The 25,534-nt window shown below is 42.2% G+C and overlaps 1 protein-coding gene across 2 annotated transcripts in view; it reads right to left on the bottom strand.

Moving 5' to 3' along the window:
* Positions 1 to 2,698: 2,698 nt before the first annotated feature.
* The window catches only part of acbd5a (acyl-CoA binding domain containing 5a), a 119,916-nt gene continuing 97,080 nt past the window's right edge, over positions 2,699 to 25,534 (bottom strand). For both annotated transcript variants that reach the window (XM_080211618.1, XM_080211627.1), the window contains 7 exons: positions 21,498 to 21,719; positions 19,563 to 19,669; positions 11,685 to 11,967; positions 9,954 to 10,153; positions 4,779 to 4,829; positions 4,291 to 4,400; positions 2,699 to 4,200 (listed from right to left, as the gene is read on the bottom strand). In XM_080211618.1, coding sequence (XP_080067744.1) covers positions 4,188 to 4,200; positions 4,291 to 4,400; positions 4,779 to 4,829; positions 9,954 to 10,153; positions 11,685 to 11,967; positions 19,563 to 19,669; positions 21,498 to 21,719 — 986 coding nt within the window. In that variant the 3' untranslated portion in view covers positions 2,699 to 4,187. The remainder of the gene's footprint in view (positions 4,201 to 4,290; positions 4,401 to 4,778; positions 4,830 to 9,953; positions 10,154 to 11,684; positions 11,968 to 19,562; positions 19,670 to 21,497; positions 21,720 to 25,534) is intronic.

The raw sequence follows: 25,534 nt of genomic DNA, 5'->3' as shown, positions 1-25,534 counted from the left end.
TGAACCTGGCTCCCCTGAGCATTCCCCTAGCTCTCTGGATTACTGATCTAGTGACAATGCCACTGCCTCCCCTAATGTTAGAGGAAATCTGCCATTCTTAGTACAGGTGGAGAAGGTTGTGAAGAAAGCTCACGGTATGTTAACCTTTATAGGAAGGGGTATAGAGTACAAGAGCTGGAGTCTAATGTTGCAGTTGTATAGAACATTGGTTAGTCCGCATTTGGAGTACTGCGTCCAGTTCTGGTCGCTTTACTATCGGAAAGACGTGGAGACCCTGGAGAGAGTGCAGAGGAGGTTTACCAGGATGTTGCCTGGTATGGAAGGACTGGGTTATGAGGAAAGATTGGGCAAATTGGGGCTGTTTTCCCTAGAAAGACAGAGACTGAGGGGAGATCTAATAGAGGTATATAAGATTATGAAGGGTACAGATAGAGTAAACAGTGGAAAACTTTTTCCTAGATTGAAAACGCACATTACGAGGGGCCACAGGCTTAAGTGAGGGGGACGAGGTATAATTCGGATGTTAGAGGGAGGTTTTTCACACAGAGGGTAGTGGGGGTATGGAATGCTCTACCAAGCAAGGTGGTGGCGGCAGGCACGCTGGAGTTGTTTAAGAGTTACTTAGGCACATGAGCAGGATGGAGATGGAGGGATATAGGATACTGTTTTAAATAAGGTTCAGGAGCCTTGGGACGTCCCTGGGAATCAATTGATTCCTATGAACCTTCCAACATATTTTCTGGCTCACTTGTTTTACTTTTGAGCTTCTGGGGATTCCCTTGAATGTTTGTATAAGGATGTGCATGATATTGATGTTTTTCTCTTTTAATCCACAGGTGCTTGTGGTCCGCCTTGTTGCCCAACGAGGGGCAAAAACGCGATGGGTCGTACGAGGGCTGCTCTTGGATGTTTCGAGAGTAGCCTAGTGCTTCACGTTGAGCCACGACAGATCAGCCATGATCTTATTGAATGGCGGGGCAGGCTCGAAGGGCCAGATGGCCTACTCCTGCTCCTATTTCTTATGTTCTTATGTTCACGTCGTTAGTGTACGCTTAAACTGGACCAGATGCTGGGCAACACGACAGCTCAGTGACTATCACTTTGCTGTGCAGATACATGGATTTGGGCCAGTGACTGTGGGAGTTTGCGCATTCTCCTCGTGCTTGCGTGGGTTTCCTCCCACACCCCAAAGATGTGCTGTTAGGCTGATTAGTGTAACAAATTGTCCCTAAATTAGTCTTCCCTCAATATGGAATGCCATAAGCATAGACAAGGTTCATGGGTGGAGAGGGGACTCAATGTTAAAATGGCAGCACGGGCTCATTGGGCTGAAGGGCCTGTTTCCCATGCTGTGTTGTGCTTCGTTCTTGGTCTGGCAATGTGTAACTCTAGATACACAAGTATGTAAATGCCTGCTGAAATAGCCCATTTCCAGGCAACAAATGCAGGCACAACCAGTCAGTGATACCCACATCCCATGAAAGAATATAAACTCGGAAAAAGGCCTAATAAAGGTCTTTACAATTATGAATATTTTGATAGTGTGCTTTCTGCTTGTGGGGAAGAGCAGAACTAGAAGCCATCGTGGAGTCCAATACTGAATTCAGAAAATATGTGAAAAGAGCCAGGAACTCTATACCGTAATGAGTGACTGAAATGAACAATATAGATATGAAGGAGAAGGAAAGATGGTTGCAATAGTAATTTAGATGAGACCCAAGTGGAACATTAACACCAACATAGATTGTTGGGTTGAATGAGCCTAAGTAATATATGTAATTACTAATCAAATGGTATGGTGGTCTTCATTGCAAGTTGACTCAAGTACAAGAACAAGTATGTCCGACTGAAGTTGTACATGTGCAGTTTTGGTCTCCTTACCCAAGAAGGATATACTTGCCATAAACGGAGTGCAGCAGAGGTTCACCAGAATTATTCCTGGGATGGTAGGCTTATATTCACTGGAATTTGGATGAGAGGGATCTAATTGAAACATAAAAATTTGATAGAGTTGAATAGATTGGATGCAGGCGTATTGTTTCCTCTGCCTGGTGAGTCTAGAACAAGTTGTCACAGTCCCAAGATAAGGGATAGGCCATTTTAGGATTTTGAGGAGAAACCCCTTCACTCTATATGGTGAATCTGTAGCAATCTACCGCAGAAAGCTGTGGAGGCCAAGTCATTGAATATATTTAAGAAAATAAATAAGATTTCTACATTCTCTAAAAGCTGTCAAGAGATATGGGGAATTGTCAGGAATATGATGTTGAGAAACAATCACCATGTTGTTAAATGGTAGTGTAGGTTTGAAGGGCCGAATGGCCTGCTCCTATTTTCTTTGTAGTCCTGTAGCATTAACATTATACTACTATCCCCCTAATTTAAGGTTTGGATGACAAGTTTATGTCACTGGAACTGTTCACAATACTCTACCTGATCAGAGTAACATACAGCTTCAAAATTGCCTGAGAGGGATGCGAATTAATTCAGCTAAAGCCCAAATAGCCTATTTATTTTATTTTCTAATTTTTTTTTACATGATGATCAAAAAAAATCAAACATGCATCCCATTAAATATTCAAATTAACTATATCTGTATATGTTAAAAATTGGAATTTCTACAACTGGAACAAGCTTAGAAATTCTCAAAAGGTACTCTAGCCAGGATTTATAGGTAGAACATGACCACACGCACACAAAATACTTGAGTAGTTTATTGTCCTAATTTCATTTTTTAAAATAACAAAAACACAGTCAAGCAAAAAGATTTATTTGTGGCTCATATGATAAAAATATATCATATCTATCATGCTTAAAGCTATATTCTGCAAATTATTTTCATGCTTACAGTATTTTTTCTTGAATAGGAGCCTGAGATTTTAGCAGAACTCTAAATATTCATAAAAATGTTTGTAATAATATGCTTTGATAAACTAGATCTTGTAACTCATTTTAATTTAAAATTGGTATTAAATTGCTATTAGATAACCTGTGAGATTTATCATCTTTAGTTTGCAATTTTATTACAATGCAATTGAAAAAATATTGCACTTGCTTTCATATAGTTTAATTTGTACAACTATTAACAGCATTGATATGCGTAGACTTCACAGTGGACAATAATATATAAATAAAAATACATGCAAGAGAAAAGATATTAATGCTGTATCGAATGGATGAATCTCAGTATATTAGTGCCCGATTACATTATCTCAATTTTAGCCAATACTCCAGCAAAAATGCTGGAGATAAGCATCTATGTCCATTCTATATGGCTTATTGCTAAACAATAAACTACATAAAACAAAGACCAAAACATCCATCTAATAGGTCATCCAAAGGAACTGATCAATGGGTCAAAGCACTCCATTCTATTACGACAATCCGGGGGGGATATTACTTTGTGTTTGGTAGCTGTGTGTGCACACACGTATGCTCCCATTATATAATCTTTGAATTATGAACCACAGAAAGGAAAAAATATGTGCCAAATTGCTTTACAAGCAAATTTTTTTTAAGTGCAATCACTATTTTGTTGACAAAGACAGTGGTCAATTTGTGCACAGCAAGATCCCATAAGCAGCAAATGAATAAATCACCACATAATCTGCTTTGGTAATATTGGTCGAGTGAGAATGTTGCCTGGGACAGCAGGGGGACTTGAGTGCTCTTCTAAAGATTTTTCAATGAAAAAAATGAAATCCTTGGTTCACTGACACCCAACTGGCAAGGAATTTGGCCAAAGAACTGTTAAGGTGCAACATTTTATTGACTGATTTCTAGCTAAAACACTAGAAATTATCAATCAAGTATTTTATATTTTTCTAATGCTTAGAATTTCCCCTTTTCCATCGAAATCAATTTTAGCTATACCATATGCAGCTAAACTGACTTACATTCAATACGATGAGTGTCACATAAATTTTTTAAAAATCAGAATACAACTTAAAAGATAATTATTAAATTCATCCAGAGTTAAATTAATTGAATTATTTGGTTCAAGTATCATTAATGTCATAGTATTTAGTTACATACAGTGCATTCATGGTAGCATTAAAGCAAAATGCACATAATTGGACTACGTTAAGGTAAAATACCACTGAATGAACAAACGCAAACCATCATGTCACAATGTCTATGCTGTCTAATTTTCTGAGTTTGCAGCCTTCACGATCCCAGGTGGATACCTAATTTGGTTTCCTGGAATTTGAGACAGAAGTGAGATAAAAATTAGTCAAGTTGCAGTCATTTCTGGTGAGTAGAAACCAAAAAAACTTATTCAAACTTTACCTCTTCCTCCTTTGAAAATACATATGTACCAATAACTGGACGACAACAGGCCAAAGAATTGCAAATGCTATAGTACGGCCAGAAACATCAAAAGGCCACCAGGATGGTCTCTGAATGGAAAATAAAACACACGTACACAAAACAAATGCTGTCTTTCAGCAATAAAAATATGAATTGCATAAAACTTACAAAAATTAAAATTGTACACAACATCCAGGCTTTTTTCATAGTAATTTCATTCTAGTGTTAATGTGACACTAAAAACTAAACTTAAAAATACTGAAGAAGCCATATGATAGTGTTGTGCCTGGCTACATAATTTAACACAAATAGAAAATTATTAAAAGAAAATATGATAATTAAACTATTATCTATGAAAACATTTGTGCTGGGGAAATAGAACACTGCAAGTTTAAAAACTTAACTCTACTTCCTTAACTCTTCAGAATGATTTACAATTGATTATATTAATATGCCGTAACAATTACCTTATCACTTTTACCATGCTTAAACTTTGATTGGGCATTTTCAGACTTGGTCTGTGATAGGAAAGAAAGAAAATAAATTTCATAGCTTTGCTTATTGAATAAGATGTAAGCAAGGTTGAATGGATAAAGAGAAAAACATTTTAAAAATGCTACCATTATTCCAAATGTTGATGTGAAACCATTTCAAACTAAGTACACTCCAATTACTATTACTGTTCATAAGGAGACTCTCCTGAAATTGCTCTTTCATTTTTTATATACTTGTGGAGATGTCTTAAAGAAAAACAGCATTTCATCCTATAGTTTTTGTCAATATTAAGCAATTGCAAGTTGTCTCTTGTCTTACCTCGTGGGGAAACACAAATATCTTAACTAGACCGTCACTGGAAGTGTTAAGACTGGGAATGCACTTTAATAGTCATGATGTGGACATGCCGGCGTTGGATTGGGGTAAACACAGAAAGAAGTCTGGCAACACCAGGTTTAAGTCCAACCGATTTACTTGATAGTAAACTCACAAGCATTAGAGGTTTGCCTCTTCGTCAGGTGAATGGAGAGTACTGGCCTCAGACAGAGCATATAAACAGCACAGACAGTTTACAGATTACTGATTAGAATGCGAGTCTTTACAACTGACCTGCTATTCAAGTCTTTAAGAGGCTGACAATGTGAATGGAAGGAGCATTGAGCACAGGTTAGAGAGATGTGTATTGTCTCCAGACAGTACAGTAAGTGAGGTTTTGCAAACCCAGGCAAGTCATGGGGGTTACAAATAGTGCGACATGAACCCAAGATCCCTGTTGAGACCGTCCTCATGTGTGCGGAACTTGGCTATCAGTCTGTGCTCAGCGACTCTGCGCTGTTGTGTGTCGTGAAGACCGACTTGGAGAATGCTTACCCAAAGGTCAGAGGCCAAATGCCTGTGACCACTGGAGTGTTTGCCAACAGGGAGGGAACAGTCTTGCCTGGTGATTGTCGAGCTATGTTCATTCATCCGTTGTCGTAGTGTCTGCATGGTCTCCCCAGTGTACCATGCTTCGGGACATTCTTTCCTGCGGTGTATTAGGTAGACAACGTTGGCCGAGTTGCAAGAGTAGGTACCGTGTACCTGGTGGATGGTATTCTCACGTGTGATGATGTCATCCATATCAATGATCTGGCATGTCTTGCAGAGGTTGCTGTGGCAGGGTTGTGTGGTGTTGTGGTCACTGTTCTCCTGAAGGCTGGGTAGTTTGCTGCGAACAATGGTCTGTTTGAGGTTGTGCAGTTGTCTGAAGGCAAGAAGTGGGGGTGTGGTGATGGCCCTGGCGAGATGTTCGTCTTCATCAATGATATATTGGTCTTCATCAATGATATGTTGAAGACTCCGGAGAAGATGTCGTAGCTTCTCCACTTCGGGGAAGTACTGGACGACGAAGGGTACTCTGTCCACTGTGTCCCGTGTTTGTCTTCGGAGGAGGTCAGTGCGGTTTTTCGCTGTGGCGCATCGGAACTGTTGCTCGATATGTCAAGCGCCATATCCTGTTCTTATGAGGGCATCTTTCAGCGTCTGGAGGTGTCTGTCATGATCCTCCTCACCTGAGCAAATCCTGTGCATACGGAGGGCTTGTCCAGAGGGGATGGCTTCTTTAATGTGTTTAGAGGGGATGGCTTCTTTAATGTGTTTAGGGTGGAAGCTGGAGAAGTGGAGCATTGTGAGGTTGTCTGTGGGCTTGCGGTACAGTGAGGTGCTGAGGTGACCGTCCTTGATGGAAATGCATGCGTCCAAGAATGCAACCGATTCTGGAGAATAGTCCGTGGTGAGTCTGATGGTGGGGTGGAACTTGTTGATATATAGTTGTGTCAGTGATTGTTCACCATGAGTCTAAAAGGAAGAAAATGTCATCAATGTATCTAGTGTATAGCATCGGTTGAAGATCCTGTGCAGTGAAGAAGTCTTGTTCGAACCTGTGCGTGAAGATGTTGGCATATTGAGGTGCGAATTTGGTCGCCATGGCTGTTGTGTGTGTCTGGATGAAAAACTGGTTGTTGAAGGTGAAGATGTTGTGGTCCAGGATAAAGCAGATAAGTTGTAAAATTGCACCTGGAATCTGGCAGTTGTCGGCATTGAGTACTGAGGCAGTTGCAGCAATGCCATCATCGTGGGGGATGTTGGTGTAGAACGCCGAGACATCCATTGTGACGAGGAGTGTCCCTGGTTCAACTGCTCCATGTGTGCTAAGTTTCTGTAGGAAGTCCGTAGTGTCGCGACAAAACCTGGGGGTTCTTTGTACAATGGGTTTCAGGATGCCCTCGACATAGCCGGAGAGGTTCTCACACAGGGTCCCATTGCCCAATGCGATGGAACAGCCGGGTGTGTTTGCCTTGTGCATTTCTGGGAGGCAGTAGAGATCTCCAGTGCGGGGAGTACATGGAATGAGAGCATGGAGGGTGCTCTGAAGGTCTGGATCAAAGGTCTTGATCAGAGTGTTGAGTTGACGAGTATGTTCTTTGGTCAGATCTGCTGGTAACTGTCTGTAGTGTTCCTCATTGTTTAGTTGTCGGTACACTTCTTTACAGCAATCCGTTCTGTTCAGTATGACAATGGCCCCTCCTTTGCTGGTTTGATGACAATGTTGCGGTTGGTCTTGAGAGCGTGGATGGCATTGCGTTGTGCTTGGGTGATGTTTGGGGCTGTCTTGCGAGTGCGGCTGATGAATCTGGTGTTAACGCACCTGATGGTTTGGGCATACATGTCCAGTTGAGGGCAGTGGCCTTCCGGAGGAGTCCAATTCGATTCCTTCCTCTTAGGTTGCTGCACTGCAGATCTCTCTGTTGGCTGTTCTGGTTCATTGGCTGACTCATTGTGCTCGCTGTTGGCCTCTTGGGGTTTAAAAGAACAAAGAACAACCCAGCACGGGAAACAGGCCCTTCGGCCCAACGAGCCCGCGCCACTGCATCACCCTACACCTATTCTACCCTGCGTGTCTATGAATGGAACCCCTAACTTAGCCAGATTCAGGGGTCAATTTGGTAAACCAATTAGCCTAAGAGCACATCTTTAGGGTGTGGGAGGAAACCAGAGCGCCCGGAGGAAACCCACGCAACCACAGGGAGAATGCACAAACTCCCACAGACACAGGCCCAGATCCATGTATCTGCACAGCTAGCAGTGCTAGTCACTGAGCTGTTGCGGCGCCCATCTACCGGTCCAGGATCAAGCACACACACCGACACGAAGTACTAGGCCACTCCTGGAACCTCCGAGAGCAGCCCATGCACGACCCACCGTGTGCATGCCCCTTGTTTGACAACGAGGTGGACCTCCACCTGCGGAATAAAAAGACAAAAACGTTAACTTACAAGTCTGCATTTCCGGTGTCTCCCGAGGTTCTGACCTTATTTAATAGCCCCTACTATAACCCTCCATCCTCGTTTCACTCATGTGTCTAACTGAACCTTAAACGAGTCCAACATTCCTGCCTCCACCACCCTACTCGGTAGCGCGTTCCATACCTCCACAACTCTCTGCGTAAAGAACCTTCCTCTCACATCCAAGTTATACCTCTCCCCCCTCACCCTTAAATCATGACCTCTCGTATTTGTACCCAGTCTAGGGAGCAGTCTCTCACTATCGACTCTATCTATTCCCTTCAGTATCTTATATACCTCTATCATGTCCCCCCCCTCAACCTCCGTCTTTCCAAGGAGAAAAGTCCCAGTTTCTCCAACCTTTCCTCGTAACCCAGCCCCTCCATACCAGGCAACATCCTGGTAAACCTCCTCTGAACCCTCTCCAGAGCTTCCACGTCTTTCCGGTAGTAAGGTGACCAGAACTGGACGCAGTACTCCAAATGCGGTCTAACCAACGTTCTATACAACTGAAGCATTAGACGGCAGCTTTTATACTCTATACCCCTTCCTATAAAGGCTAGCATTCCATAAGCCTTCTCCACTTGTGTTGCAACTTTTATGGATTTGTGAACAAACTCATCGATCGACAGTTCCGATGCGCCACAGCGAAAAACCGCACTGACGTCCTCAGAAGACAAACACAGGACACAGTGGACAGAATACCGTTCGTTGTCCAGTACTTCCCCGGAGCGGAGAAGCTACGACATCTTCTCCGGAGTCTTCAACACATCATTGATGAAGACGAACATCTCGCCAGGGCCATCCCCACGCCCCCACTTCTTGCCTTCAGACAACCGCACAACATCAAACAGACCATTGTTCGCAGCAAACTACCCAGCCTTCAGGAGAACAGTGACCACAACACCACACAACCCTGCCACAGCAACCTCTGCAAGACATGCCAGATCATTGACATGGATGACATCATCAGACGTGAGAATACCATCCACCAGGTACACGGTACATACTCTTGCAACTCAGACAATGTTGTCTACCTAATATGCTGCAGGAAAAAAATGTCCCGAAGCATGGTACATTGGGGAGACCATGCAGACACTACGATAACGGATGAATGAACATCGCTCGACAATCACCAGGCAAGACTGTTCCCTCCCTGTTGGCAAACACTTCAGTGGTCACGGGCATTCGGCCTCTGACCTTCGGGTAAGCATTCTCCAAGGCGGCCTTCACGACACACGACAGCGCAGAGTCGCTGAGCAGAGACTGATAGCCAAGTTGCGCACACATGAGGACGATCTCAACAGGGATCTTGGGTTCATGTCGCACTATCTGTAACCCCCATGACTTGCCTGGGTTTGCAAAACCTCACTTACTGTACTGTCTGGAGACAATACACATCTCTTTAACCTGTACTCAATGCTCCTTCCACTCACATTGTCAGCCTCTTAAAGACTTGAATAGCAGGTCAGTTGTAAAGACTCGCATTCTAATCAGTAATCTGTAAACTGTCTGTGCTGTTATATGCTTTGTCTGAGGCCAGTACTCTCCATTCATCTGATGAAGAGGCAAACCTCTAATGCTTGTGAGTTTACTATCAAGTAAATCGGTTGGACTTAAACCTGGTGTTGTCAGGCTTCTTACTGTGAATGCACTTTAATACAAATCTATTCCCCATCCCTTGATTCACCAAAGTAATGCATTAATACCTATGGGTCTGCACAATATGATCTTATATCAAAGAAACTATAATCATGAATCAGAAGAACACAATTACATATTTGTTGACATCTACAAATACTTTTTTTTGTGATTAGCGCATACCTGAGAAGCAGTCACTGCTTCTAACATATGAAGCCGTTCCAACACACACTGCATATCTTCCTGGAGTCTGATGAGTGCTACTGTGATCTGTTCATTGACATTGCCTTTTTGTAGCCTTTCTGAGCCCCTTCGTTCCCCATCACCACCATTACCCAGCTGTGTGATCTGAAAACCATCCCTCAAGGGCTGCATCCTATTACCTGAAAGGTAAACAGGAACACAATATAAAAATTCAATTTGTCAACAATACAGAACAAACACAATGTCTAGAAGATGAATGGTTACATACGTTTTGATGTTCTAAGAAATTCAATGGCAAAGACATTCGGATCCAAGAATATTAAGCAGTGATTCAATAGACGTCAATATGAGGGAGAATTATGGCAAGATGAATTGTTTCTACTGGTCAGCAAGATTGTAATGAGAGATAATTATAAAAATTAACAGAGGTGGGTAGATAGAAATCTTTTAACAAATGATGGATAGAATGTGGAATTCTCTGCCATGAAGAACTGTTCAAGCACAGAATATAAATAATTTAAAACAGAATTGGAAAGTTCATAAGATCGTAAGATGTGGGAGCAGAATTGGGCCACTCAGCCCACTGAATCTGCTCCACCATTCAATCATGGCTGATTTTTTTTTCTCAACCCCATTCTCCTGCCTTTTCCTCATAACCTTTGATCCCTTTATTAATCAAGAAAATTAATTCATAAAGAGACGAGAGGGCAGAGAGTGAAATTCCACTTGGTGGCTCTTCTGGACCAATACACTGGCACATCTTTAAAATACTGGATATGTACTAACAAGGCTGGTATTTATTGCCCTACCCTAGTTGCCCTTGAGAAGGTGGTAGTTGACTGACTGCAGCAGTTCAAGAAAGCAACATAGTAGAAGTGTTTCCACAATCATGGTTAAGGGGGGAGTTCCAGGATTTTAGCCCAGTGATAATCAAATGACAATGGTGCATAACTTGGTGCTCCCCCAAGTATCCAGATGATGAAAAAAAAATCGCAGTTTTGAGGAGATTCCACTAAAGAAATTACACTTCAGAAGTGGTTTGAGATGCCTGCCCTTGTTCAAAACTGCTACATTATTAATGCAAGTTGTTTAATTGTAACACTGTTTACATTGTTATGCATTACTATGACATTTACACTAAGACCATAAAACACAGGAACAGAGTTAGGCTATTCGGCCCATCGAGTCTGCTCGGCCATTCAATCATGGCTGATGTTTTTCCGATCCCCCATTCTCCTGCCTTTTCCCCATAACCCCTGATCCCCTTATTAATCAAGGGTTCGAGTAATGCTTGTAATTACGAACTCCATATACCTTATTTACAGGAGGGGGAAAAGATGACATCTTTCCGCCCTCTTAATTTTGGGCTGGAATTTTCCAGCCGTTCACACCCCATCATGAGTACAGAGAATTTGGCACTCAGCCAAATCTCTATTTACTGCAGCAGGACCAGAGAATCCCGTGATTTGCCAGAAAATTCCAACCCTGGTCAACATATAGAAGTCAACTATAAAATTAAGTGAGCGTTTCCTGGGAAGCCATCTTCAATTTTATGTAGAAGGGAAATGTGCATGACAAGTGTAGTTTCAAATAGGAGAAAGAAAATAAGTCACATCCTACAAATAACAAAATTGATCACAAAAACAAGTCCTTGGGACATTTTTGTGGGCCAATAATTCAAGTGAAGATCCTCTTTCAATCAAAACATACCTCGCCCTCTCCTGGACCCATGAAAATCTGTTCTTTTGCTAGTTATCTTCTCCTTGTGAGGGCCACTTCCACCTGACTTTGCATCTTCACCACCATGGGTAACACCTCCTTCTCCTCCCAAATGCTGTAACTTAGTTGTTCTGGATTTCCCAAGGGAATTTGGGGAATGTTCTAACTCTGTTTTGGAATTATTTATTTTTTCCATTAGCTGACCATGACCAAATTCTGAGGTTATTGGAGAACTGTTAAAATTTTCTCTGCCACGAAAGTCAGCTTCTGAAATCTACAAAAATGAAATAAAATAACATGTTTACAGTGCTTGAAAAGATCAAAATTACAAATTCATGTTTGAGCATATTTAAATAAAAATGCTGCAACCCAAGAAAAAAACTTCAAAGTTTCATTTGATTAGTAAATTCACGTTACTTGTTCAGGCTAATATAGTACGCTTTTGTTTCATTTATGACTATTAAGAGTAATTTCCAAACATGCACACAGTCAAGAGGTTTCTGGTATAGGTAACAATGGAAGGTAGGTTTGGTTAGGCCAGGCTTGTCCCACCTTTTCATGCAAGGGAGTACATTTCAATATTTTTCTCACTCAAAAACATAAGCAAATTTCAGAAGGATAAGGTTTGGTTCAATATTAAACACAAATTTCCCTAAAGTGTTGAGGTATGAAGAAAAGAAACAGCTAAAAGCAAGGTCAGAGTTATACATTGGAAATTTAAAAATAAGCAATTAATAAAGATGGACATTTGAGTGAGGGTCAAATTGGGTTTGTCTGACTCACTACCAGCTCAGAGTGCTCTCATTCACTCACCCCATCTGCAGCCATTCTCATTCCCACACTAATAGCCTTTTTCTTGCCCTCCTCCACCAGCAGCCTCTTTCACGTCCCCATTTCTCTCCTCACCACTTCAGCAGCATTCCTCACACACACACACCCCCAATTAGTGATCCTATCAACAGAAAACATTTGTCATTGGAGGAGCAGAAACTCAAAGAATCTTCAAATTTAGTTTCCAGCATTTTGAACACAGAGGCCAGATAGAAAGGCCTTGCAAGCTGCATAGTGGCCTGCAGGCCCTAGATTAGACAAGCCCGAGTTAGGCAGTAATAGCAGAGTTGAAAGATGATCCTAGGTTAGCAACGAAGAGAATCGCTGCCACATCAACAAAGCCATTTACTATACTTTAGTTTCTCAAATTTCTGACTACACGATATCTCCATGAGAAAGTAACCTAAAGTGCCACACAGAATAATTACCACAAATCATTTTTTTAGAAGGAAAGACAAAGTCCAAAACAACAATAAAAACACAAACGGGGGATTTTAATAAAATTATCCTTTTGGCTTTTTACATTCAAAACGGAAATGGGAAATTTGGAAGCATTTTCTGAATGGAAATGCCCCATATCACATCTGTGCTAATTTGTGGAATTTTCCTGCTCAGACGGGTGAATATGGTCACTGAAATACTTTCACTTTCTACCAGCTCCCTTGACTTGGTTTGAAAATACCTCATGGCAATTCCAGGAGCATTTAGGGCAACTGTCTCTTTTTTTAAATTTTAGATCCTTTTGTTAAGGATAGCAATTTGCGATCAGCAGACGAGTGAAGGAGCAGAGAGAGAGCTAAGATTTTACCTGTTAAAAACCTGTTTAAAATAAGTTTAAAACACTTTGTTCTTTGTACAACTGTTTAAAGCATTTATTTATTGTATTTACTGCTTTAAGAATTCTGAGGGAGTGGTTAGAAGGGATTTGTGGGCCAGACAGCTTTAAATCAGTGCCAGGTTTAAAAGGAGGCCTGGTGTAGACAGCAGGCAGCGTCGGAGCGGGCAGTGGAGTGAGGGGGAAGCAGAGTGAGTTATTAGGGCTTAAGATCAAAAAGGGCTTGAGGGAAAAAAGGCCAGGTGAGTTCGTTTGAAACAACAAGGAAAAAAAAATTTTTTTCAAGACTACTACAGTGAATAATGGAGGGGCATGTGATGTGTGGTTTCTGTATGATGTGGGAACTGGTGGACCCCAGGGTCCTTCCCAGTGACCATGTCTGTAGTAAGTGCAGGTTGCTGGAGGAGCTCCAGCTCAAGGTAGATGAGCTGGCATCTGAGCGACAGACACTGAGGCTCATCAGGGGGAGAGAGGGTGCCATTGTCAATGGGGTGCAAGTGACATCCACCCCTCCCAGACTGGCTAACTCTAAGGGTCAGGGACAAGAGGGGGCTGCTGGGAGGAGGAAGGGGGGTGAGGAGTGGAGGCCTCAGCCTCTTAATCTGCATAACAGGTTTGAGGTTCTTGCTTCCAGTCTGGACGAGGACGAGGCAGGTGAGGTTGGTGAGCAAACTGCACACGGTACAGTGATGCAGCAGGACATAGGCAAAGAGAGGGGGAAAAGGAACGTAGTAGCGATTGGTGATAGTGGGGTGAAGGGTATTGACACTGTCCTTTGTCACAATGACAAAGTGCACAGAAGGGTGTGTTGTCTGCCTGGTGCTCGGGTACGGGATGTCGCAGCTGGGCTGCAGAGGAACCTGGAGTGGGAGGGTGAGAATCCGGTCGTTGTAGTACATGTGGGTGCCGGCGACGTAAGCAAAATGCGGACTGAGGATCTGGGGAGGGAGTATGAAAAGCTGGGAATGGAATTAAAAAGTAGAACCGACAAGGTGGTTATCTCTGGGCTACTGCCTGAACCGAGTGCAGACGGGCGTAGGGTTGACAGGATTAAGGAAGTGAATGGGTGGCTCAGGGATTGGTGTAGGAGGAATGGGTTTGAATTTATGGGGCATTGGCACCAGTATTGGGATAGGTGGGACCTGTTCGGGCGGGATGGGGTTGGTCTGAACCGTGCTGGGACCAGAGTGCTGGCGAATCGAGTAAAGAGGACTGTAGACAGGGCTTTAAACTAATTGGGGCGGTGGGGGGGGGGGGGGGGGGGGGGGTGCGAGGGTAGGTGATGTTACGAGGTCTGAAGTTAAGGAGAGGGTACAGGTAAGGGAAGAGGCCGAGGATGTCCCAATAATAGAGGGAGTAGGGGGCGTGAGTATAGTTGGTGGCGTTACGGCAAATAGGGTCCAGGTGAAGGCTGGGATGAAAGCGCTTTATCTGAATGCACGAAGCATTCGGAATAAAGTGGATGAGCTGGTGGCGCAGATCGACACAAATGGATATGATCTGGTGGCCATTACAGAGACGTGGCTGCAGGGTGACAGGGACTGGGAGCTGAATGTACAGGGCTATCAAGTGTTTAGGAAGGATAGGCAGGAGGGAAAAGGGGGGGGGGGCGTAGCTCTGCTGATTAAGGATAGCATCACGGTGGTAGCAAGGGATGATATTGGAGCCAAGGAGCAGAACGTGGAATCGTTGTGGGTAGAGATTAGGAACAGCAAAGGGAGGAAGACGCTGGTGGGTGTCGTCTATAGGCCCCCGAATAATGATCTGGAGGTGGGGCGGGCTGTTAACGCGCAAATAAGTGCGGCGTGCAGGAATGGGACGGCCGTAGTTATGGGGGATTTCAATCTGCATATTGATTGGTCGACCCATGTTGGACGCAGTGGGCTCGAGGAGGAGTTCTTGGAATGCTGCCGGGATAGTTTCCTGGAACAGTGTGTGTTGGAGCTGACGAGGGAGCGAGCTATCTTGGATCTGGTGTTATGTAATGAGGCAGGTAGAATTAGGGACCTTGCGGTGAAGGATCCTCTTGGGGAGAGTGATCATTGTATGGTGGAGTTTCTGGTGCAGATGGAGGAGGAGAAAGTGGGTTCCCGGACACGCGTACTTTGTTTGAATAGAGGGGAGTACGGTAGGATGAGAGAAGAATTGGCGAATGTGGACTGGGGGAGCGCGTTGGAGGGAGGGTCTGCTGAGGAGCAGTGGAGGATCTTTAAGGAGATCTTTCTTGGTGCTCAGCAGAAATTTATTCCGATGGTCAAAAAGGACCGTAGGAGGAGAGGTAATAAGCCGTGGATAACGAAGGAGGTGAAGGAAAGTGTTAAAAGCGGAGGAATTTAGAGTAGCTAAGAGTAGTGGGCGAGAAGAGGATTGGGAGAGGTTTAAATGTCAACAAAGATTGACAAAGAAGTTGATAAAGAAGGGTAGGAGAAACTATGAAGCTGGGCTAGCGCTTAATATAAAAAAGGATAGCAAGAGTTTTTATAAATATATAAAAAGGAAGAGGCTGGCTAGGGTGAACGTTGGTCCTTTAGAGGATGAGAAAGGGGACCTAGTGGTAGGGGATGGGGATATGGCTAAGGTATTGAATAACTTTTTTGTTTCTGTCTTCACGGAGGAGGACGTGAATAATTTGCCGGGTGTTAGCGATGGAAAGGTGGTAGGACTGGAGGGTCTTAATGACATTACTGTTACTAGAGAGGCGGTGCTCGACAGACTGGAGGGGCTGATTGTGGACAAGTCCCCAGGACCGGATGGAATGCATCCGAGGGTTCTGAAAGAAATGGCGGAGGTGATAGTGGATGCGTTGGTGGTTATTTTCCAGACGTCGCTGGATTCCGGGGAAGTGCCGGATGATTGGAAAACGGCTAATGTTACGCCGTTGTTTAAGAAGGGTGCCAGGCAAAAGGCGGGGAATTATAGGCCGGTTAGTTTAATGTCTGTGGTAGGTAAAATGTTAGAATCTGTCATTAAGGAGGAAATTGCGAGGCATCTTGAAGGGAATTGCTTGATAGAGCAGACGCAGCACGGTTTCATTCAAGGGAAGTCGTGTCTGACAAATTTACTGGAGTTCTATGAGGATGTGTCTAGGGCAGTGGATAGAGGAGAGCCGGTGGATGTGGTCTTTCTAGATTTTCAGAAGGCGTTTGACAAAGTACCTCACAAGAGGTTATTGCAGAAGGTCGAGGGACATGGAGTTGGGGGTAGGGTGTTAGCGTGGATAGAGGATTGGTTGTCAAATAGGAGGCAGAGAGTGGGGGTCAATGGGTGCTATTCGGATTGGCGGATGGTGACTAGTGGAGTGCCCCAGGGGTCGGTGCTGGGGCCTCAGCTTTTTACCATTTATATAGATGATCTGGAGGAGGGAACCGAGTGTAGGGTGTCGAAATTTGCTGATGACACCAAGATTGGGGGAACGGCAAATTGTGCGGAGGGTGTGGAGAGTCTGCAGAAGGATCTAGATAGGCTGGGCGAATGGGCCAGGAAATGGCAAATGGAATTTAATGTTGGCAAGTGCGAGGTGGTCCACTTTGGTAGGAATAATGGTAGGAAGGATTATTACTTACTTGGCGAAAAACTGCAGCAGGTGACGGTGCAGAGGGACCTAGGGGTCCTTGTGCATGAGTCGCAAAAACCCAGCTTGCAGGTGCAGCAGGTGGTCAGGAAGGCAAATGGGATGCTGGCCTTCATAGCGAGGGGGATTGAATATAAAAGTAGGGAGGTCTTGCTGCAGCTGTATAGGGCATTGGTGAGGCCGCAGCTGGAGTACTGTGTGCAGTTTTGGGCGCCGCACCTGCGCAAAGATATTTTGGCCTTGGAGGGAGTGCAGAGGAGGTTTACTAGGCTGATACCGGAGTTGAGGGGGTTGAGCTATGAGGAGAGGTTGAATAAACTAGGCTTGTACTCGTTAGAGTTTAGAAGAATGAGGGGAGATCTCATTGAGACGTATAAGATGATGAATGGGATGGATAGGATAGAGGTGGAGAGACTCTTCCCGCTCAGAAAGGACAGTAGGACTAGGGGGCACAGCCTCAAGATAAAGGGGGGGCGGTTTAGAACGGAGTTGAGGAGGAACTTCTTCACTCAAAGGGTGGCGAATCTCTGGAATTCTCTGCCCGTTGAAGTGGTGGAGGCTGCCTCACTCAATATTTTTAAGACGCGGGTTGATGGGTTTTTGATAAGCGAGGGGATTAAGGGTTATGGGGAGAGGGCGGGAAAGTGGAACTGAGCCACGACAGATCAGCCATGATCATATTGAATGGTGGGGCAGGCTCGAAGGGCTAGATGGCCTACTCCTGCTCCTATTTCTTATGTTCTTATGTTCTAAACCTCCAGCAGTATCACTTGAATAGGAGAGAAAAAAAGGTGAAAATTTAATGGTAGTTGGGAGTCAAGCTGAGGCTGCTTGAAATTTATGTCATGTCCTTATGGTTGGCAGAGACAACTGACTTCTGTCCCATCAGTCTGGGCTGGTCTTGACTCTACCAAACTATCCAGATCACTCAAATAATTCTTGCAGATAGACAGTGAGATAGCAATCAAAACGAGTACAAATAGACAGTGGTAGCAAGGGATAAAATATAGAAATGGAACAAGAGATCAAGATAGATAAGAAGATATAAAAATAAGAGTTGAATTAATTATAACATTGTTTTCTATGAACCATTTTAACATTCTTCTAACTGAGGGCCTTTATTAGGTATAAATAAAGCATATATGGGCGCCGCACCTGCGCAAGGATATTTTGGCCTTGGAGGGAGTGCAGAGGAGGTTTACTAGGCTGATACCGGAGTTGAGGGGGTTGAGCTATGAGGAGAGGCTGAATAAACTAGGCTTGTACTCGTTAGAGTTTAGAAGAATGAGGGGAGATCTCATTGAGACGTATAAGATGATGAATGGGATGGATAGGATAGAGGTGGAAAGACTCTTCCCGCTCAAAAAAGACAGTAGGACTAGGGGGCACAGCCTCAAGATAAAGGGGGGGCGGTTCAGAACGGAGTTGAGGAGGAACTTCTTCACTCAAAGGGTGGTGAATCTCTGGAATTCTCTGCCCGTTGAAGTGGTGGAGGCTGCCTCGCTAAATATTTTTAAGAAGCGGGTTGATGGGTTTTTGATAAGAGAAGGGATTAAGGGTTATGGGGAGAGGGCGGGAAAGTGGAACTGAGCCACGACAGATCAGCCATGATCTTATTGAATGGCGGGGCAGGCTCGAAGGGCCAGATGGCCTACTCCTGCTCCTATTTCTTATGTTCTTATGTTCTTATATATGCAGGTCGGGAACAAAGAAGAGCATTGGATTCCTGCACAAATCTGTTGTGGAACCTTTGCTGTTTGCATTTCCTAATTCAAAAGTTCCTGATGACGTTAAGTTATGTAACTAGGTGACCAATGTGCAGGTTAAAGCCTTGAAATGTATCTGGAAAGAAGGAAAATTTGTCCAACACTGATCAGCTGGCCTTCAAAAAAGAGGGACAAGGCAATTTCATAACCAAGTAACACAAGGATGAGAAGACAGAATACAGGTTAGTTCCAAGTAGATAAATTAAAAGGAAGTCTGGGTATGGATGTAACAAGTTGATCTGATTTTGAAATTAAGTCAAAATAAATGAGCATTTAAGTAAGTCTAGAAATCTGTCCATTTCGATAGAAATAAACACCAATCTAAAGCAAATAATGTCACATTATTTCCTTTAACTTCAAAATGTCTGGCGATGAAAGGATCTGAAGATTATAAATCTAACGTATAGATATATAACATATTCTGCACACCTACTGCTTTATTCCTTTGGGGGTCGATTAGCTCATTTGGCTCGATTATGATACAGTGTGATGCCAGCGGCATGGGTTCAATCCCCATACCAGCTGTGATAGTTCATGGAGGGATAGTTCCTATCTTCTTGTCATGTCCCATGCTTGTGAAGTGGTGTACCTCAAGTTATTTATAATCAACTGTCTCTCTCTCTCTCTCTAATGGAAAGAGATGTCTACATGGACTATGGTTAATCACCGACACCTTACGGCTTCTTTCTAAGCAGACTACTACAATGCCATTGGTTCACAGAGTAATGTTCAGGACTTTTAAAACTATATTGGCTGATGGAAAGAACACGTTAATATTTGTTGTTGCATTTGTTCCTTGCACAACATTTATTTGATTTTGATAATCACAAGGATTATCGAGCACCATTCTCATGATCAGCATTTACCTCTTCAAGTCCCAGCTGTTCCATTGAGTCACAATATACTTCACTGTCTGAGTCACTTGTAATGTGTTGAATTCCTGAAAGCTCACTGACTTGATTTTCCAGCCCATCTGTACAAATAAGGATGAATAAAACAAGTGATAAGCAATAACAAAATAAAATGTTGAGAGCACATCAAGAACTGAGGTAACCAAAGCATGGAGCCAGAAACTTGACGACATACTCACCAAAGCAATGTTTCATACAAAATGCGAGGAATTTAAAACTAACAAACTACAGGGTTAATTCTTAAAAAAAAGAGGAAACAGATCTCTTAAAACTAACTTGGTTATTTTCTTTGAAATTTGAAAATTAATTACATTAATCAAGTGAGTGCAACTTAAATTTTACAGTTGGCTTTTCATTAGTCTATCAAGTTTATTAAACAAATATAAATTTCAAGAACATACAACATATTTATTTGATTTTGACAATCACAGAGACTGTTGAGTGCTGTTCTCCATTTCAGCATTTACCTCTTCAAGTCCTGATGTAGAGATGCCGACATTGGATTGAGATAGGCACAGTAAAAAGTTTCACAACACCAGGTTAAAGTCCAACAGGTTTATTTGGTAACACAAGCTTTTGGAGCGCATTTCCTTCATCAGGTGAGTGACTTCATCAAAAGTTGGACTTGATGTTGAGAGACTTCTTACTCTTCAAATCCCAGCTATCCCATTGAGTCACAATATACTTCACTGTGTGAATCACTTGTAATGTGCTGAATACACGTAACACTGGTATTGCTAGTCACTGTACAATTTTTAATCTCTGCAGATGTTTCATTTAAAATCCAAGTGAAGAATTAAACCCTCATTGTAAGACTTTTTCAGGATTGAAAAGTGTAGGAAGAAAGTAAATCAAGAAGCACACTGGTTAGACCACACTAATCAGAGAATCACATAATGTTTAAAGTGCAGGAGGCAATTTGGCCTATCATGTCTGAACTAACTCTCCAAATAGGTTTCCTCCAGGTGCTCCAATTTCCTCCCTTGGTCCAAAAATTTGCAGGAAATAAGAAATTTATAAATGGATAGGGATAGGTTAGATGAATGGACCAAAATTTGACAGATGGAATTTAACATGGATAGTGTGAGGTTATCCATTTTGGTTGGAGGAATAAAAAGGCAATTTATCTAAATGGACAGAAACTTAAAAATGCTTCAGGTGCAGAGGAATCTGGGAGTCCTTGAGAATAAATCACAGAAGGTTAGTATGCAGGTACAGTAGATAATAAGGAAAGCTAATGGAATTATGGCTTTCATTGCTCATGGAATAGAGTACGAAAGTAGGGAAGTGCTGTTGCAACTGTATATGGCATTGGCGAGACCATATCTGGAGTACTGTGTTGTTTTGGCCCACTTACTTGAGGAAGGACGCAAATGCATTAGAGGTGGTTCAGAGAAGATTCACTAAACTGAGCAGTTTAGGCCTATACTCATTGGAGTTTACAAGAATGAGGGGAGATGCAGGAATAAGTGGAGAACTTCTATGTATAAATTTGGTTGATCCAATCTCCATTTCCACGGAATTATGCATTACTTAAAGGAAAGAGATAAAGATGGTGGATGTAGCTTGGATTTTCCTAGAACTTTAGCCATGGGTGAGGTTGTATTGTACAGGGAAAAAAAACAATTTTATTTTTCCAAAATAGGTTAATCATCATTTTTTGCAATTATTCATTGTAAAAGTCAACAAATTTTATGCAAATACAGAAGATCAAAAGCATAAAATTTTCTCTTCTTCTGTCAGTTCCATGGTGAGTAAACACCAAAGTGCAAGAACAAACTGCATGATTAAGAAAATGAATATGGCTTTGTAATTATTATTCATTATTCCATGGAACCTTTTAAGTCATGGTTTCAGAATACCCATGCAAATAGTTATTGCAAGCCATACCTATTTCACCATTGATATCAGGTAGATGTATGCTTTGAATCTTTCCTTTCTTTTCCTCTTCATGGTCCTCTGCATTCAGCACTGATTTAGGATCTGGAGCATCATCGTGAACATATGGGTTTGCCATCTCCCCAACAGTGTCTTGAGAGAGTAGGAGTCCTGATTTCACATCTTCTAATTTCACATCTACTGGTCCCTTCAGTTTCACTACTTCATTTTCTTCTAGAAGTAAAACCACAAGAACAGGTGAATATTTTAATTGATGCAAATTAGCATTTTCTTTTAAATATAAGCTTTTCCTTCAGCAGCAAAATACATCTAAAAATGGATAACAGAGCTAATTACTTAGTACTTCACTTATTTAGACTTCAACCAAGTTCCTCAAAAGGACAAGAGCTGTAGTTAAGAAGAGAAAGCAAGGGCTTTCAGATGCTGCATTAAAAAAATGGCAGTCCAACTCAAGAATTATGTAACAAAAGCTTCCAGACAGAAAATAGCAAACTTGAAGGCTCAAAACGCCTAACAATTCATATTTTGGGTTGGAGAACGTTGCCCAATAGGGAAATTCAAAAAAGTTGTTTGGTAGTACAGAACTTAAGCAGTGCTAAAAAAGACACGTTGTCGAAATTATGCACTCAACATGGCAATTTTCAAGAATACCAAATGTAAAGGGAACAACAATGTATAATTTACATTCGGAGGAGCTTCTCTATTGATGACTAGCTATTTTGAACTGCACTTGCATTCTGGGGATGGTAGTGAAGAAACAAAAAAAAATTAGGTTTTCTGATATTTAAAACAAGGAGTTATGTAAAATATTTTGAATCTGATGTAATATACCATTTACTTGATCTTTCCACATCAAACTTTCTCCTGTACTTTCTTCATTAGACTTGCAAATCTTTATTTACTTAAAAATGCTTTTGAACATTACCAGTAAAACTTCTTGGACACCAGGGGAAGTCAAGGGGCATTGGATTGGTAAGTGGAGTTGAGATCAAAGCGAAACTATCTTGCTGAGTGATAGAGTAGTCTTGAATGGCCATATGACCTACACTTGCTCCTACCCTATGTTCTTATTTTGCCATTTTTGCAGTTTTTAGTTCTTTATTCAATTAATTGCCACTTGACCTAAATTAAAGTGAAGAGTTTTTAAGCTGTGTCTGAAACATTGGAATAAATATTAATAACTATATAAATTTGTGATGTTTCAATTAACTCTTTTTAAGTCAGAGAAATAACTTTCATTTCCTCAAGAGGGAGCAATTGCTACATTATAATGGCACTATTAAAAATCATTTTTCATCTGTCATAATTTGTAGTAAATTTAGGAACCACTGCGGGTACACATACTGAAATCTTTATCCAGAAACAGGTCAAACAGGCTGAAAAAGGGTTACTCAGAAGAACGTTGACTTCTGTCATATTGTGTTACCTCAACGTTACTACAATTACACAGCCTTACCTTGAGGCTTTTTCCTGTCCAGTTGATGTTTTCTAACCAGAGAACTGAAAATTTTTTTATTATGAGCTTCTGAGAGGTCATTCCACAGCCAACAACCTGCTCTCAAAAATTCTTCTCATATTTTATAGGTAATGTATAAGGGTATAGATAGAGTGAATGCAGGCAGGCTTTTTCCACTGAGGCTAGTGGAGAAAAAAACTAGAGGGCATGGGTTAAGGGTGAAAGGAGAAAAGTTTAAAAGGGAATGTTGGGGGGGCTTCTTCACGCAGAGAGTGGTGGAAGTGTGGAATGAGCTGCCGGATAAAGTGGTAAATGCGGGGTCACTTTTAACATTTAAGAAAAACTTGGACGGGTTCACGGATGAGAGGGGTGTGGAGGGATATGGTTCAAGTGCAGGTCAGTGGGACTAGGCAAAAAATGGTTCGGCACAGGCAAGAAGGGCCAAAAGGCCTGTTTCTGAGCTGTAATTTTCTATGGTTCTATTTTGACAACCATGACAAATTTCACCATGACTGCTGAGACAGCCCACAACATTTTAAAACAATCAACATCATTCTAAATAAAACAACCCACAACATCCTAAAAAGTCAAATTGTTCTATCAGGAGGTGTGAGCAGTTTCTTTAAGAACTCTAGGATTGGAATTCACTGGTTTTTGGCAAAAACCAGTTCTTTCTCAGGTCCTATGTTAAATTGGTGTACCAGGGTTTTTGAAATCCAATCGTTTTTTAAAAAACAAAATATGTTGTTTACAGACAAACAGCCTTAAAGGGGTGAAACTCATAGGACCATAGAAAATTACAGCTCAGAAACAGGTCTTTTGGCCCTTCTTGTCTGCGCCGAATCATTTTTTGCCTAGTCCCACTGACCTGCGCTTGGACCACATCCCTCCACACCCCTCTCATCCATGTACCCGTCCAAGTTTTTTTTAAACGTTAAAAAAGTGACCTCGCATTTACCACTTTATCCAGCAGCTCATTCCACACTCCCACCACTCTCTGCATGAAGAAGCCCCCCCCAAACATTCCCTTTAAACTTTTCTCCTTTCATCCTTAACCCATGCCCTCTGGGTTTTTTTTCTCCCTTAGCCTCAGTGGAAAAAGCCTGCTTGCTTTCACTCTATCAAAATCATATACACCTCTATCAAATCTCCCCTCATTCTTCTGCACTCCAGGGAATAAAGTCCTAACCTATTCAATCTCGCTCTGTAACTCAGCTTCTCAAGTCCCAGCAACATCCTTGTGAACCTTCTCTGCACTCTTTCAACCTTATTTACATTCTTCCTGTAACTAGGTGACCAAAACCTAAATTCGGCCTCACCAATGCCTTATATAACCTTACCACAACACTCCAACTTTTATACTCAATACTCTGATTTATAAAGGCTAATGTACCAAAAGCACTCTTTACGACCCTATCCACCTGTGACGTCACTTTTAGGTGAATTTTAGCTCACACTGCTCATCTTAAGAACGATTCAGAACAACAGCTTGTAAAAAAAATACCCAAGCTGAAGACCACCAATTGATTTGTCTGGCTTATCCTGCCACATAATGCTGGTATCACCATCACAATATCCAACTGCCTCCTGTATGACTGCAGAATTCTTCAACTGCTCCTCAGTGCATTACATGTATTAGTCACTCTTTCCATGAAACAGCATTTCCTGACATCCGTCTGTCACTTGATCCTAACATTAAAGTTCAACTTGACATGTTGTTAAGAATTAACCACTTCAATTACATGTTTTGTCTTGCCTTCTTCTCATGGCTTAAGAGTCCAGGATTTTCAAGCCTTTCCTCTTTGCTCAACTGTTGTAACACCCTGTTTGAGTTTGGATGTTTCTCAGTGTCAAAGTAACTATAACTGAACCATAATCAGTAAAGACAGGCAACTACATCTCCTCCACTATTATCCTCAGCACTAGTGCCCCACAAGGCTGCGTCCAAAGCCCCTTACTATACTCCTACATACCTATGACTATGTCACCAAATTCCTCTCCAATTCGATTTTCAGGTTTGCTAATAACACCACTGTAGCAGGTCAAATTTCAAACAATGATGAGATGGGGTACTGGAAAGAGATAGAGAGCCTGGTGAAATGGTGTGATGACAATAATCTCTACCTCAATGTCAGTAAACGAAGGAGATTGTCACCAACTTCAAGAAGTGTAGTGGAGGACATGCACCTGTCTACATCAATGGGTTTGAAATGGAAATGGTCAAGAGCTTCAAGTTTCTAGGTATCCAGATCCCTCCATACGGATGCCCTAGTTAAGAAAGCCCACCAACACCTCTACTTTCTCAGGAGGCTAAGGACATTTGGCTTGACTGCTACAACTCTCATCAACTTTTACAGTACACTATAGAAAGCACTCTTTCTAGTTGTATCACAACTTAGTATGGCTCCTGTTCTGCCCAAGACTGCAAGAAGATACAAAGGGTTGTGAACTCAGCCCAAGCTATCACACAAACTAGTCTCCCCTCCACTGACTGTCTACACTCTCGCTGCCTCAGAAAAGCAATCAGTATAATCAAGGACTCCATGCACCCCAAACATACTCTCTTCCACCT

Source organism: Carcharhinus amblyrhynchos, chromosome 2 (genome assembly GCF_965287045.1).
Source record: "Carcharhinus amblyrhynchos chromosome 2, sCarAmb.v2.hapA, whole genome shotgun sequence".
In the NCBI taxonomy this organism is placed as follows: domain Eukaryota; kingdom Metazoa; phylum Chordata; class Chondrichthyes; order Carcharhiniformes; family Carcharhinidae; genus Carcharhinus; species Carcharhinus amblyrhynchos.
Note: the sequence above shows the minus strand (reverse complement) of the source record. Positions and strands in the feature narration are given on the sequence as shown.